Source organism: Protopterus annectens, chromosome 7.part0, assembly GCF_019279795.1.
Source record: "Protopterus annectens isolate FY-2018-M chromosome 7.part0, PAN1.0, whole genome shotgun sequence".
NCBI lineage: Eukaryota > Metazoa > Chordata > Ceratodontiformes > Protopteridae > Protopterus > Protopterus annectens.
In genome coordinates, this window is record NC_056739.1 from 317,260,533 (window position 1) to 317,275,980 (window position 15,448).

A 15,448-nucleotide genomic window follows, 5' to 3' on the forward strand; every position below is an offset into this window, starting at 1 on the left:
GTTAATATATTTTAGAATATATAAGTTGTAAGAACAAAGGTGTCAAATAAAAAAAACATGTAGGAGCAATATATTTCAGTGTATGGCTGTTACAATTATATAACTTCTGCATAACAGTTGTGTCTTCAGCTAATAAAAGTTACGAGGCAAAAGATCATAAAGTAAAGAAAGTTGTGACAGTGAAATAAACAATTGGACCCCCACACACATCTCCAGTTCCTTTCCTGAATATTTTTTGGGCATGTATCCAAGCATTTGCTGCAGGAAACTATCTTGCATTAGTAAGTAAAAAGCTGAAAACTTGTACAAGGTAGCTTCATGCAAATAATACTGACCCCAAACTAAAGTGTTTGGGGGTTGCTAACATGACCGGGCTTCATTTATTATTCTAGCTCTGAGGAGACCCCATGTTGGATAAAGAGCAATCATAAAGAATAACTTTTAAGTGATTAGTCTTTTTCTAAGATGCTGTGGTCTGGGATTCATCTTTGTGGCATAAAATTTAAAACTCTTATACAGTGCTGCTTTTTGTAGCTAGCAAACTAGAGCGAATTCAACTACTCTCTATGCTGAGACTAATGTAAAATGGTCCAACTAGTACTGAATAAGCACCTGAAGAGAATTTTATTATATATGTACATCTGTGTCTAAAATAATCTCATCCTGTTATTTGTATTAGTAAACTGTTAGTTATTTTTTTTTTTCAGCCAGAAAACCTGTTGTATGTATCGAAGAGGCCCAATTCTGTTTTAAAACTCACCGACTTCGGCTTTGCCAAAGAAACTACAGTTTATAATTCTTTAGCCACTCCGTGCTATACACCTTATTATGTAGGTAAGTTCTGCTGAAGACTGCTTGTTTTTAGAAAGCAATTTGTGGTTGACTGGCTTGATATTTGCTTTATTAATGATGTTTTTATGTATGTGCTTGGTCTTCCTTTAAAACCATTTGAGAAAGTCGATGAGATGTCTACTCTGGTGTTGCAGAGTCTTTAGTTATTACTCCTCCCTTTCCCTTGAAGAGAACACAGCAGGATCCATTATATTTTCTATACCAATAATATTTTGCTTGTTTTGTACTTTAGTTGAGGCAGAAAGTAATTAGCTGGAGATATCTGTGTGCATGTATGTATGTATGAATGTACATTTTTTGTTGATTTTCAGGTTCTCCAGTTCTTCAACTTAAATTACACTCCTAAGGAATTCTGCAGTTTTCATAGCCTGAGTGTTGGTCTCATCAACCAGCTTACTTTTACTTTTCTGCATTTCTGGCTTGTCAGAGACAACTTGTTTTGATTCCCATTTTCTTTGTCTTTATCTCACTTGTAGGAGCTTACAGCCGGAACACTACTTTGTCAGCATAGTTGTGCTTGTATTGTGTAGTTACTTATTTTGTTCAGGTATTAGTGCATTAGGTGACACTTTATCAAAGGTGCTCTATAATGGTACTTCTAAAGATGCATGATTTGGAGACTAGGGAAAAAGCGATTTTCTTTTTTTTTCTTTAAGCATTTCCCTTTTTGAGTTTCTGAGACCTCAGAGATAGTATATTTAAAGTGCAGATTGCAGCCTTCCTGCAAAAATAGAGATATAGTTGCTTTTTGTGGTATTTTTTTGTTGTTGTTGTCTTTGTACTTTAGTTTTGATGTTGTAGCTATAAATGTTGCACGTCTCTACTAAGCAGGACACAATGCTGAATTCTAATATCCCTTTTTGTTTCCTCAGGCTAAGTAGCCACTGAACATTTGTGGCACTGGGCAGAAGGCAGGATGACATCAGGCCTTTAGCTGCAACATTATTTGAAAAGCAGTGGTCTTTGTTTTCTCCTTCCTCATCCCACTCCCCTCAAGAAGATTTTTCTTTTGGAGATGCTGTGTATATTCTTAGGGAGCATTTCAAGTGGGAAAGTCAGGACTACCCTCAGTCTAAGAAAACGGAGTCGGGAATTCTTGGATTTGCCACAGCATAAGCCTTTGGCTATCCCTCCAGTTTTGGAAGTTGCTGATGTCTTCATGGAGAATTCTTTGACTTCTAATTCTGTTCCTCCTGCTCCCAGAAAGCCTGACAGGTATTATAGAGTTCCTGATTCTCATCGGCTCCTTTTTAAGAATCCTACTGCTGATCCAGAGATTATTTCCCATGGCCCTAAGGGTGTTAAAGCCATGGTTGCTAAAAATCTTGTTCCTTCTGACAGGGAATCTAGGGCCTTAGACAGACGGGGTAAAAAGGTTTATGCTTCCACCCTGGCTTATTAGGTCTAATTGTCTTTTTCATACGCTTAAGCACGTTGGAGGCTGTTAAGGCCAAAATTGCTGGTGTTCCTTTCCTGATGGAGAGTAAGGACATGCATGATTTATTGAATTCTGCCACTCTTGTCACTAAACATTCTCTACATTGTGGTTTCGACACTTTGGAGACTTCTTGCAGGGCAGCAGCCACTGGTTCTGTCATTAGAAGACATGCTTGGCTCGGGGAACAGCCCCTTTCTGAACCTGTCAAATCTAAATTACTGGATGTGCCTTTGCACAAGGACAATCTTTTTGGTAGCAAAGCAGAAGAGGTGTTGAAAAAGTTGGAGGATAAGGCCAAATCGATACAAACTGTTAAGGACTTTCTGCACGTTCACCCTCCTCATTTTAGTAGACATTACCCTTCTAAGAATTGGACTTTTCCTGACCCTAGTAAACAGAGTCGCACTAGGTCTAAGGGTTACAGATCTTCTAGAGGACAGACTTCCACCCCTCAAAAGGCTAAGCACTGGCAGGCTTCCTCTTCAGAATCGGAGAGTTCTAAGGAAACTTCCCAAAGCAAGCATTCCCAGTGACTCCGGCCTTCTCCTGCCTGCCTCTACGGCCTAGGGTTTCCTTTTGGGGGAAGGTTAGCCATGTTTGCAAATGTCTGGTTCACTATCACAGACGACAAATGGGTGCTCAAAATAGTATCCCAAGGCTGCAAGTTCTCCTTTCACACCTTCCCTGTCCACCAAGGATACTCTGGTATCCCCCCCAAGTCAAAGGGCAGAAGCAGAAAAAGAAGTTTTTTCTTTACTAAACCTGGGACTAATAGAACCAGTTCCTGCACTACAGCTAGGCAAGGATTTCTACTCAGCACCTTTCCTAGTTCCCAAAAAGGGGGCACCTGGCACCCTATTCTGAATTTGTCCATTCTAAATACATTTCTGGTTATTCCCAAATTCAAAAGGTTCACTCTTCAGCAGTTGCTACCAATGCTGGCTGGTGACTTTGGATCTAAAAAAAGCTTATCTGCACATCCCAATAAGGGAAAGCTGCAGGCAGTTCCTTCGCTTCAGGGCATGGAACAGGCACTTCCAATTTTCTGCACTGTCCTTTGGCTTATCTACTGCTCCCAGAGTTTTTACCAAATGCCTGGCTCCAGTCATTGCCTTTTGCAGGCAAAGAAACATTCAAATTTACCCTTACTTGGACGATTGTCTTATTCAGGCAAATTCTCCAGAGCAACTTCTAAAGGATTTGGACTTTGTAAAGAACCTTCTCACCTCTTTGGGCTACACCATCAATGAAAAGAAGTCCAAATTGATACCCACCAAGGAGATTGTATTCTTGGGGGGGAGCCTGAACATAGCTGCCCAGATGCTATTCCTCCCTCCAGAGAAACAAATGGATCTTTCGAATTACTTCAAAAATTTGGCAAGCATGACCCAGCTCTCTGCAAGGCAATTCAACAAGCCCTGGGATTCATGGGTTCATGTATTCTGATGATTCCATATGCCAGACTGCATATGAGGAAAATACAGTGGTACCTCAAAAACCTTTGGTGTCAACGCACTCTGGATTTAGACTTGATACTTCCTCTAATTACCTGCCTGCAGACAGAGATCCTTTGGTGGGAGACGGCCTGTGCACAGAACAAAGGCCTGCCTTTCTGTCCACCTCCTGCCAGCCAAACTGTCACCACAGATGCCTCTGACTATGCTTGGGGAGCACATCTAGAGAGCAGATGCATTCAGGGGACTTGGAACTCTCAGCAGGTTCATTTGCACATAAATCTGAAGGAGTTGATGGCAGTCCAGCAGGCCTTAATGGCTTTCAAACATCTTCTCTCTCCTGGTACTCTTCTGGTCAGGACAGACAACACCACAATCATGTGGTACATCAACAAGCAGGGAGGGACGCCCTCTTTTACCCCCTTTGCATTACCGAGAATGATACTATGGTCCATAGCAGCTTCCATGGGCATTCATCTGACAGCTCAATTTCTTCCAGGAAGGCTCAACTCCTTGGCAGACCGGTTGAGCAGGCATGTCCTGGATCCTCACTAGTGGCAACTAAACAAGATCATCTTCTATCGCATCATTCAGCGTTGGGGCACTCCCCAGGTGGATCTCTTCTCATCTCCAACCAGCCACCTTCTTCCAACCTTTTGCACCAGGGATCATCACAACAAAGCTTGGAAAGTGGATGCTGTGTCCTTCCCCTGGACACAGCTCTTGATCTGTGCATTCCCTCCTCTGCCTCTTCTTCCCAGAGTGCTGTTAAAGATGAGGGATGAAAACCCAAGGGCCATCATCATAGCTCCAGACTGGCCCAGACAACATTGGTATCCACTGCTTCGCAGTCTGTCCCAGTGCTCTGCCTTGGCATCTTCCCCTGATACCAGATCTCTTGGTTCAGGGATTCTGCATCCTCCTATTCAGATTATGCATTTGGCGGCTTGGCTCATAATTTAAACCTTTCCCAACAAGTGGTTGAGGTCCTTCGTGAGGCCAGGAGGCCTAGCACTAGGAAATCTTATGCAGATAAGTGGAAAAGATTCTCCATTTGGTTGCAGACTAGAGGGGAAGACCCTTCTCAACCTTCTCTTTCTCTCATTCTTGATTATCTGGCAGGCTTGCTTAATGGTGGACTTTCCTTTTCTTCTATCAAAATCCATGCTTCAGCTATTTCTGCTCATTGTTCCTTTGAGCATTCGATTTTCTCCCAACCCTTGATGAAACCGTTCCTCAGGGGAGCTAGCAATTTAAAGCCTCCCGGAAGGGCACCTGCTCCTGCTTGGGATCTCAATTTTGTACTTGAGAAACTTACTCTGCCTTCTTTTGAACCAGCTGCCTCAGCAGACCTGAAGTTTCTCTCCTGGAAAACTGCCTTTCTTTTAGCTATTACTTCAGCTAGAAGAGTTTCTGAGCTGCAGGCCTTAATGTCAGTAGAGCCTTTTATCATCCATGTGGATCGGGTTTCTCTTCGAACTAATCCCTCCTTTATGCCTAAGGTGGTTTCTAGCCTGTCTCTTAACCAGTCTTTCCACCTGCCTACCTTCTTCCCGTAATCCTCAGAATAAAGGGGAAAGGTTACTGCATTCCTGGATGTGCATAGACAGCTTAGATTTTACCTGGACAGGACTAAATCTTTTCGAAAGTTGGATCAGTTGTTGGTCAGTTTTACTTCTGGAGCTCAGGGCAAAGCTATTTCAAAACAGACAGTTTTTAAGTGGATTGCTCATTGTGTTCACTTTTGTTGCTTACAGCTTGGCAAGGTTCCTCCTTAGTATTAGGACCCATTCTACTAGGGCAGCCTCTACCTCAGAAGCTTTCTTAAGAGGTGTACCTACTAGGGACATACTGGAAGCAGCTAAATGGACTTCTGTCCACACTTTCACTAAGCATTACAATTTACCCTTGTTTTCTAAGTCCAGGGCTGGTTTTGCCACTGCAGTGTTGCAGGGCATCCTTACCAACCATTAAACAGTGGGTGATGTTCTTCGTGTTTCACTGTTGCAGTCATCATATTTGGGTTATCTGCTTGCAGTAGCCCTCAGTCGGCCTGATTAACAAAGTCTTGGGTCCTGCGTCAGTTGCTGTCCCATCTTCCATGACATCAGGTAGTCAAGGGTATAAAGCATGCAGTCGATGCCATTACATCAGTCTTTCTTGCCGTGCAGAAGCAGTTCGCAAGTGCCGGTCAGCTGACTCATGAAATTTTCATTTTCGAGTTTCTAAACCAAAGTCTTCAACTAAGCTAAGTACCCCATTGGATAAACTTTTTCTTGCTCTAAACTGATGTCAGTAAAAGTCAATAATTGTATTTCTTCTGGAAAGCAAATACCTCATAAAGATTTTCATTTGTACTGCATTCCTTGCCTAGGCCCTGACCACAATGTACCTTGCTGTCGGTTTTGTGCCTTATTTAAACAACAAACTATTCATCATCTGTATATTTACGCTTCTAAATATTTTGGTACTCTGTTCAGTTATCCAGATATGGCTTCGGCAAGCCACCCAACTACCGACATTCCGAAAAAACGCAGAGATAAAGACCGAGACAGACCGCATAGGTCCAAAGCTGCCGACGACGCATCTCCTAAGCTAGTCGCTAGTTCACCCGGTACTCAGTGAGGCGCTTTCGTAGCCCCAGATACCCGCTACTTCAGATTCACAGGCCTCTACTGAGACCCATTTGGAGTCCAGTATGCCACGAGATGCTTCAACTGTGGAACCCGCGGATGTCTCTAACTTGGATGGGTCGAGAGCTGCTGTGCAGGCACCGGCTTCTGAGGGTGTATTCAGGCCCTACTGACTTGCATATTAAACCGACGCCATCTTCTTCTTCAAGGCCTAAAATTCGATCCATGCCTAGAAAACCAACGCCAAGACTGTATGGTCAGGCCTCTATGCCTAAAAAACAAATGATAAGAATAGCTGAAGACCTTATTACTTTAATCGGGGGAAGCCAACCTTCCCCTCTAAGAGACTTTAATCAGGATTCTGAAATTTCTGTTTCCTCTAATGACCAGGATTTACCATCATCTACCTTTGAGGATTCTGATGCAGAGGGCTCTATTCTCTCTGCTTCCCCTCCAGAGGATTTCTCTTTTGGTGAAACCTTGCATACTCTTAGGGAGCATTTTCACTGGGAAAGCCAGGATTACTCTGACTCGAAAAAGAGGCTTAGGGATTTCTTACTCCTGCTCCAGCACAGGCCTTTAGCTATCCCCCCTGTACTGGACATTGTTGATGATGCCTTTTCGGAATCTAGCTTAACCCCTGACTCTCTACCTCCTGCTCCCAGACAACCTTATAGATATTACAGGGTTCCTGACTCTCCAAAGTTCCTTTTTAAAAATCCTACTGCGGATCCTGAGACCATTTCACAGGGACCCAAGGGCATTAAGGCTACTACTGCCAAAAACCCTACCCCCTCAGATAGAGATTCCAGGGCACTGGATAGGTGGGATAAGAAGGTATACACTTCTGCAGCCTTGGTCATTAGGGCCTTAAACTGCCAGTTTTATATGTTGAAGTATCAGCAGCATATTATTGGATTGCTTAAACAGAAATTGATGTCAATTACGGACTGTGCTGAAATTAAAGATTTACAGGATTTAATGCATTCTGCTGAACAAGTTGGAAAACATACTTTGCAATGTGGTTTTGATTCACTAGAGGCATCTTGCAGGACTTCTGTCACTGAGTCTGTACTTAGAAGGTATGCTTGGCTTAAGGAGCAATCTTTGCCAGATCATGTTAAAGCTAAATTGCTGGATGCTCCCTTAAACCAAAATCGCCTGTTTGGCAACAAAGCAGTAGTAGTACTTAAAAAGATGGAGGAAAAAGAGAAATCTATGCAAACTGTTAAAGATTTCCTGCAAGTACAGCCTCCCAGATTTAGTAGGCATTGGCCCTCTAAAAATTGGTCCTTTCCTGCCTCTTCCAAGCCTTCAGTCCAAACCCAGAACCAGCAGAGAACACCCAGGCTTCAGTCCAAAAGTACTCACAGGGCTAAGCAGTGGGGGCTCCCACTTCCAAAGCAGAGAGTGTTAAGACTCCCCCCTATGGTAAACTGTCTCAATGACTTAACTTTAAATCTTCCAAGCCCTGCACAACTGACTGCTCCCTTAGGGGGAAAGATTGCCCAGCAGGCAAACAATTGGGAACTCATTACCCAGGACATATGGGTTTTAAATATAGTTTACCACGGATACAGATTCCTCTTTCACTCCTTACCAACCCCAAACAGTTGGCCAGACCTACCCCCAAATCAGTGTGCGGAGGCACAAAAGCAAATTCTCGCTCTCTTAAGCATAAGGGCTATTCAGCCTGTTCCAGAAGAGGAACAGGGACAAGGTTTCTACTCAAGACTTTTCCTGGTACCCAGACTAGACAACTCCTGGCATCCTATACTGGACCTCTCTATCCTAAACACATTTTTGGTCAGTCCAAAATTCAAGATGTTAACTCTTCAACTGCTTCCTATGCTAGGCAAAGATGCCTGGGTGGCAACACTGGATTTAAAGGAAGCTTATCTGTACATCCCAATAAGGGAATCCTGCAGAAGATACCTACGCATCAAACAGGATACATGCACTATCAGTTCTCTGCACTGACCTTTGGCTTATCTACTGTGCCTAGGGTATTAACAAAGTGCCTAGCTCCAGTCATTGCATTTTGCAGGCAAAGAAATATCCAAATATATCCATACCTGGACGATTGTCTGTCTAATTCAGACAGAAAACCAGGACATACTATTGAATCATGTGGCATTTGTACAGAAATTGCTAATTTCCCTGGGGTACACTATAAAAAAAAAGAAATCACATCTTGTACCCTGCCAACAAATTGTATTCCTGGGAGCAAGCTTGAACACAACTTCCCAGATGGCTTTTCTCACGCCATAAAAACAAGTTCATTTGACAGCCTACTTCCAACTACTGGACCCAGATATCTGCAAGGAAAATACTGCAAGCCCTAGGGTTCATGGCCGCCTGCATTCTACTAATTCCATATGCAAGACTACATATGAGGAAACTACAATGGTATCTAAAAAGCCTATGGTGTCAACATTCTCAGGATCTAGAATCAATGATTCCTATCATACCCTGTCTACAGATATAGTTCCTTTGGTGGGCAGATGCCTGTCACCAAAACAAGGGACTGCAATTCATTCTACCCCCTGCTGCCCAAACCCTAACAACAGACACATCAGACTATGCATGGGGGGCTCACTTGGCAGGGAGGCGCATTCAGCGCAAATGGAACCCAAGTCAAATGCACCTGCACATCAATCAGAAAGAAATGTTAGCTGTACAGAATGCCCTGACAGCCTTCAAAGACCACATCCTTCCAGGACAATTAGTGATAAAGACTGACAACACCACTGTTATGTGGTACATAAGCAGGGGGGAACCCACTCCTACCCTCTCTGCAGACTAGCCATGGCTCTGTGGAACACAGCCTTGAGCTACCAAGTGCACCTACAGGCTCTGGAACCAAAGATATTCAACATGTTGAGAAACAAATGGAAGAGCCCAGATATAGACCTGTTTGCCTACCCCCAGAACTACCAATTGAAAAAATTCTGCACAAGGACTCCCCACAAACAAGCCTGGAAAGTGGATGCTCTGTCCTTCACCTAGGTAAAACCTATCAGTTTATGCCTTTCCCCCTCTGCCTCTCCTCTCCAAGGTACTACTAAAGATCAGACAGGACAAACAAGGGTGATACTGATTTCACCAGACTGGCCACGCCAACACTGGTGTACCCCCTTTTGCACAGTGTGTCACTGCTAGCACCATGGCACCTGTCTCAGACCCCTGTCCTGCTGTCGCAGCAGGAGCGCCAGATTCTGCACCCACAGCTTCAAACCCTGAACCTGGCAGCCTGGCTAATTACCTGATATCTCCATTACCATCCCTCAGTAAGCATGTTGGATGTCATAATGGTGGCAAGGAGGCCTATTACTAGAAAATCCTACGCTGAAAAATGGAAAAGATTCTGTTCCTGAAACCAAACTCGGGGGATGAACACAGCAGCGCCTAATTTACCTCAGGTTCTTCAATACTTAACTGAGATGCTGCACAAAGGCCTTTCCTTTTCCGTCATCAAAATTCCTCAGCCATTTCAGTTCATTACAATACAGAACCACCCCTCTTTTCTCATCCACTGCTGAAGCAGTTCCTCAGAGGGGCCAAAATTTCAAGACCACTCAGGAGAGCTCCTACTCCAACCTGGGACCTTAACTTTGTATTGGAAAAACTCACGCTACCTCCTTTTAAGCCAGCTGCAAATGCACAGTTAAAATTCCTTTCTTGGAAAACAGCCTTCCTTTTAGCCATCACTTCAGCTAGAAGGATATCTGAATTACAGGCCCTCATGGCAGTGGAGCCTTTCATCATTTTTCATGCGGATAAGGTGTCCCTCAGGACCAATCTCACTTTCATATCCAAGGTGGTATCCAGTGTGGCCCTTAATTAGTCCATTCATTTGCCAACCTTCTTTTCTAATCCACAGAACAAAGGGGAGAGAATTCTGCACTCCTTAGATGTGCACAGACAACTTAGATTTTATTTGGACAGAACTAAACCTCTCAGGAAATCTCAACAACTGCTGGTTGTATTTGCTGCAGGGGCAGAGGGGAAGGCCATTTCAAAGCAAACCATTTCTAAGAGGATAGGCCATTGCATTAATTTCTGCTATAAGCACCATAGGAAGCCTACCCCACAGGGGATTAGACCACATTCTACCAGAGCTGCATCTACCTCTACAGCCTTTCTCAGAGGTGCCCCTACCAGGGACATCCTAGAAGCTGCTACCTGGAGTTCTGTACATACCTTCACCTAGCATTACCGTTTTCCAATTTTCTCTAAATCCAGGGCTGGCTTTGCCATTGCAGTCTTGCAGGGCCTTATAGCCGGTCCTAATGCTATCTAATTTCCTCCTCCCATCCTAAGCTTTGGAAATCTACCCAAATGTGTGATGACTGCAACAATGAAACACAAAGAACATAGTAGAGTTGTGTACACTTACCATAAATGTAGATGTTCAAGTGTATTCACTGTTACAGTCCTAGTTACCCTCCCTCCAACCCCCTGACGTCTATTTGCTATACCTCTATTCTTGCTTACTATGTTTAAAGCTTTTTGTTGTATTTGCTTTTTTATTTGAGGTGTAACCTTATATATATAATTGCTTCCCATTATGGGGGCACCTGACATCTGGGTCAAAAAAAACTGATGTAATGGCATCGGCTGCATGCTTTTTATACCCTTGACTACCTGATGTCATGGAAGATGGGACAGCAACCGACACAGGACCCAAGACTTTGTTAATCAGGCCAGCTGAGGGCTACTGCAAGCAGATAACCCAAATGTGATGACTGCAACAGTGAATACACTCTAACATCTACATTTATGGTAAGTGTACACAACTGTACTTTCCTCCTCCCTTTTGTTTTTTTCCTGGGCTTTGGGAATCCACCCATTTTGTAAGGACTGCAACAGTGAAACACGATGAACATAGTACAGTTGTGTACACTCGTAGATGCTTGAATGTATTCACTGTTGCAGTCCTGGTTTCCCCCACTTCCATCCCCTCCTTTTTTCCTAGGGCACAGACTGGATTTTCTTTTCCTGGTCTAATCTATTTTGGGGGCTCCTGACAGTTAAGGCAAGAAAATCTGAGGAAATGGTGTTGGCTGCCTTCTTTTGTACCTGGCGTCAGGCCTAAACCGAAGGCAGCCGACATCGTATACCAAGGACTTTGGTATTCTGGCCGACTGTGGGCTACCGGGAGCCGGATAACCCATTTTGTAAGGATTGCAACAGTGGATACACTCAAACATCTACATTTATGGTAAGTGTACACAACTGTACTTTTTGGCATGAGTATTTCTTCCAACCTGTGGTTGGATAGTTGAATGTCGTCGTGGATCAGGGTAAAGGGTTAAATCCTGATAGATTCGAAGAGGTCCAGATAGGTGGAGTGGGCATCTTGAATCAAAGCTGGGGAGCTCTAGCTAACTATGCTTTGAAGAGGGGTCTTGTCTGGTGTTAACTGCGCCTGGAGTGTCCCCTGTGCATCATACTGTTTGACCAGCCTGGAGGTGTGTATGTCTTTTATATATATTGCAACTCTGTCCATCCTCCTAATAGAGTGTTGGACAGATTTGGGAATCATGTGTATGTTTGACTTTTGTCCTTAGGATACTGAACTACTTGGCACACTTCACGAGATTGCAAAGGGACTTGATCAAGGAGCTTTCAAAATCCCTTTCAGGGACCACTACTGTTGAGGCTCAGTCTTCTGTGGCTTCATAGTTGACTACCCTTAAATCTATAGCAAATTTGACCAAAAGTCTTCTCGCATGCTGCTGAAAATGCCTAAAGGGCAGCAGGTTCAGGCATTTCCATAAGGAGTCATGCCTGGATGCGCTTCTGTGATTTTGCAGAGCCTTTCAAGTCCTTGTTCATCAATGCACCCTTTGATAACAGTTTGTAATTTGGCCTAAAAGTAAAGGACAATACTTTCCAGGTGTGAGAAAGATGGAAAGACCCTGTTGCAGTGAGCATACATTTTTTTGTCCCCTCTAAGATCCTTTTCTCGGAATCAATGAGGTGGATGGAAGATATGCTTCAGAAAGTCCCAGGGTCTTTTCCAAGATCCTAGTGGAAGTAGTTCCCCTAGGGACAAAGGGGGGTACTCCAATGGATGATGCCCATGCAGCAGAGGAGGCCGCAAAACCAAGGATATCAGTAAGACCCCATCAGCTCTCCTGAAAGGAGGCCCAATTGTCCCCCTCTGGAGGCATTTATCCCTGCACCAGAGAGATGCCTGTGTGCAGAGGATTATTTCCAGAGATTTTTTTAATTCCCTTTTCCCTTCCACCTTCATCTGTATGCAAATTTCCTAGTGTTCCACCCTGTCAGAGGGAAGCAGCAGCACTAAAAATACAAAAGCTACTAGAAATAGTAATCCAAGAAGTCCTCCAGACCAGATAGACTCTGGAATTTACTCAAGATTCTTTAGTGCCAAAGAAAACAGAGGACTGGAGACCAATTTTGGATCTCAGACACTTAAACTAAGTCAGTTTGACATGGAAAGTTTTGGATAATCATGGTTCAATCCACTGTAGATCTCCTGGGCAAGGACTAAGATGTGTACTATCACATAAAAATGAACAGACAATCCAGAAGGTATTTACTTTTCCGGCTGGGAGCCAGTCACTATCGGTTCAGAGCACTGCCCTTTGGCTTCACCACAGCCCCCATGGTGTTCACCAAATGTATGATATTGGTAGTTGCTCACTCGAAACTGCAGGAATTCAGAGTGTTTCCATACCCATATGAATGTATCATTACCATCCTGACTGAGCATCTACTAATAAAAGCAAGGAATGCGGTACTCAAGACTTGTTGCAATTTATAATCCAAGTTACAACCAACTCGAACACTGGACTTCATAGGAGCAGTATTCAACACATCAGTGACAGCTTGTCTTCCTGTCCAGGTTACAAGTCAGGAAAATAATTTGCATCATCAGAATTTCAGCTGTTTTGGTCCTACAAGCCTTGGGGTCAATTTCAGCGACCATAATTCTAGTTCCTTTTACAAGATTTCACATGAGAATTCTTCTTTGGATCCTAGCGACGCAGTAGTCAATTCTTTATCATCATATGTCAGCAAAAATAAGAATCAGTCAGGCATGCAAGAGATATTGGATTCAATCAAATCAGGCTCTGCAAGGCTCTTTTCATCCTTCATGCCGATATGCATATCAGTGTCGTAGAGATGAGAGCGGTGCTCTTAGCATTGCAGGCATTCCAAGACTCTCCCTTTTGGGACAATTATGATCCAGACAGACGTATCAGTAGTTTGGTACATCAACAAATTAGAGGGAACCAGATCTTATCCCCTGTGTCGAGACGCCCTCATTGTGGGAATGGAAGATCTCTTTCAACCAGTTTGTGATAGCAATTTACATCCCAGGGAAGTTCAACATGATACCAGACAAACTGAGCAGGTCCATTCTGCTACCCCACACAGGAAAGTGACAGAAACGATTTTCCGTCAGTGGGGCCAACCTTGCTGTGATCTTTTTGCATCTCCCCTAAACAAGTAGTGCAGCAGCTTCTTTGCCCTGATCCCTCCACCAGAAGGATCACCAAGAGATGCTCTACTCCCCGATTGGCTCCCCTGGTCTTCTCTCTGCCTACTCCCCAATGCCACTAATTCTCATATTCCTACAGAAAGCTACCCAGTTGAAGAGCAAAGTAATCCTCATTGCACCCTACTGGCCTTGACAGATTTGGTTCCCTTTCCTTTGGGCTCTTCTGCTTTACCCAGTTTGGGTTCTGGATCCGATTCCAGACCTCCTGTCTCACCTGACAGGCATGATTCATCTGGATATCTCGAGCCTCAAGCTAACAGCATGGTTTCTACAATTTCTTTAATAGCCAGACAGCTGATGCTGTCACCCCCCTCTCCGCAAGATACTTTTGTCCTCCTATAAGGCCTCTACCAGAAAACTTTGCAGAAGTAAATGGAAAAGCTTCATTTTGGGCACAGCAGAAACACATTGATCCTTTCTCAGCCCTATACAAAGTGTTCTCAAATTTTTAGCAACAATTTTTTGAAGGAGCTAGCTCCTCAACAATCAGAGTTCAGTTAGCAGCAGTTTCTAATTTCCATACGAGATTTGAGAATTCTTCTTAGGCATCACCTAAGCTTTGTAAAGCCTTTTTGAGAGGCACTTTCCTTCTGAGCCCCCCATTTAAAGATCCTACTCCACCATGGGATTTAAATTATGTGCTGCAGACATTAATTCATTCGAACTCTGAGCCAGCAGCTAAATATGATCTGAAATTCCTGAACTGGAAAACTCTTTCTAGTGGCCGTCACCTCTGCTAGAAGAATTTCAGGACTTCATGCATTGTCTTCTAAACTTTTCATAAGGATAGAGCAACATTACGTAGTAACACTTCTTTCCTTCCTAAGGTGGTGTCAGAATCCAATATTAATCAGTCCACTAACTTACCAGTCGTCTTCCCTAAATTTGCAAATAAAGCGGAATATATGCTTCATTTATTGGATGTCCACGGACAATTACATTTTCACCTACATAGAACGAAAGATATTAGAAAAACAGATCAATTGTTCATGTCATTTGCAGATTGTAAGTTGGGAAAATCAGTCTCAAGAGTTACTTTAGCCAGATAGCTGACAGAATGTATATCATTTACCTACAGTTAGTTGGGTCTGTTCTTACCAAAACCTTTAAAAGCCCATTCCACTGGGTCTATGGCAACTTCTTCCATGTTTCTTGCTAGGACTTCGTGGGCAACATATGTGTGCAGCTGCATCTTGGGCTAATCCTCATACCTTTATTACTCATTACAAACTGGGTCTGGTCTGGAGGGGTAGGGCAGCCTTTAGCTCAACCGTGCTTAGGAATATCCTTCCCTAGAGTCCAGCTGGGAATTTAGGTAGCTTGGGACTCTGTCCCATATGTTGAGGATGGAATGGAAATTGGCAATATAATATAAAGAAGTTATGTACTTACCATAATGTTCCATTGATGTCCATTTTCATTCTTCTTCAACTCCTCACCCTCCACCCTCCAACCCCCAACTTTGGCGTTTCATAGTGAATTTCTGGACGAACGAGTATATATAAGGACATCATTGTCTTTTTTTATTTATACC

The 15,448-nt window shown here is 43.4% G+C and overlaps 1 protein-coding gene across 1 annotated transcript in view; it reads left to right on the forward strand.

Moving 5' to 3' along the window:
* MAPKAPK2 (MAPK activated protein kinase 2) overlaps positions 1 to 15,448 on the forward strand; it is a 630,583-nt gene that overhangs the window by 540,657 nt on the left and 74,478 nt on the right. Inside the window, exon 5 of the mRNA XM_044076864.1 lies at positions 708 to 834. Coding sequence (XP_043932799.1) covers positions 708 to 834 — 127 coding nt within the window. The remainder of the gene's footprint in view (positions 1 to 707; positions 835 to 15,448) is intronic.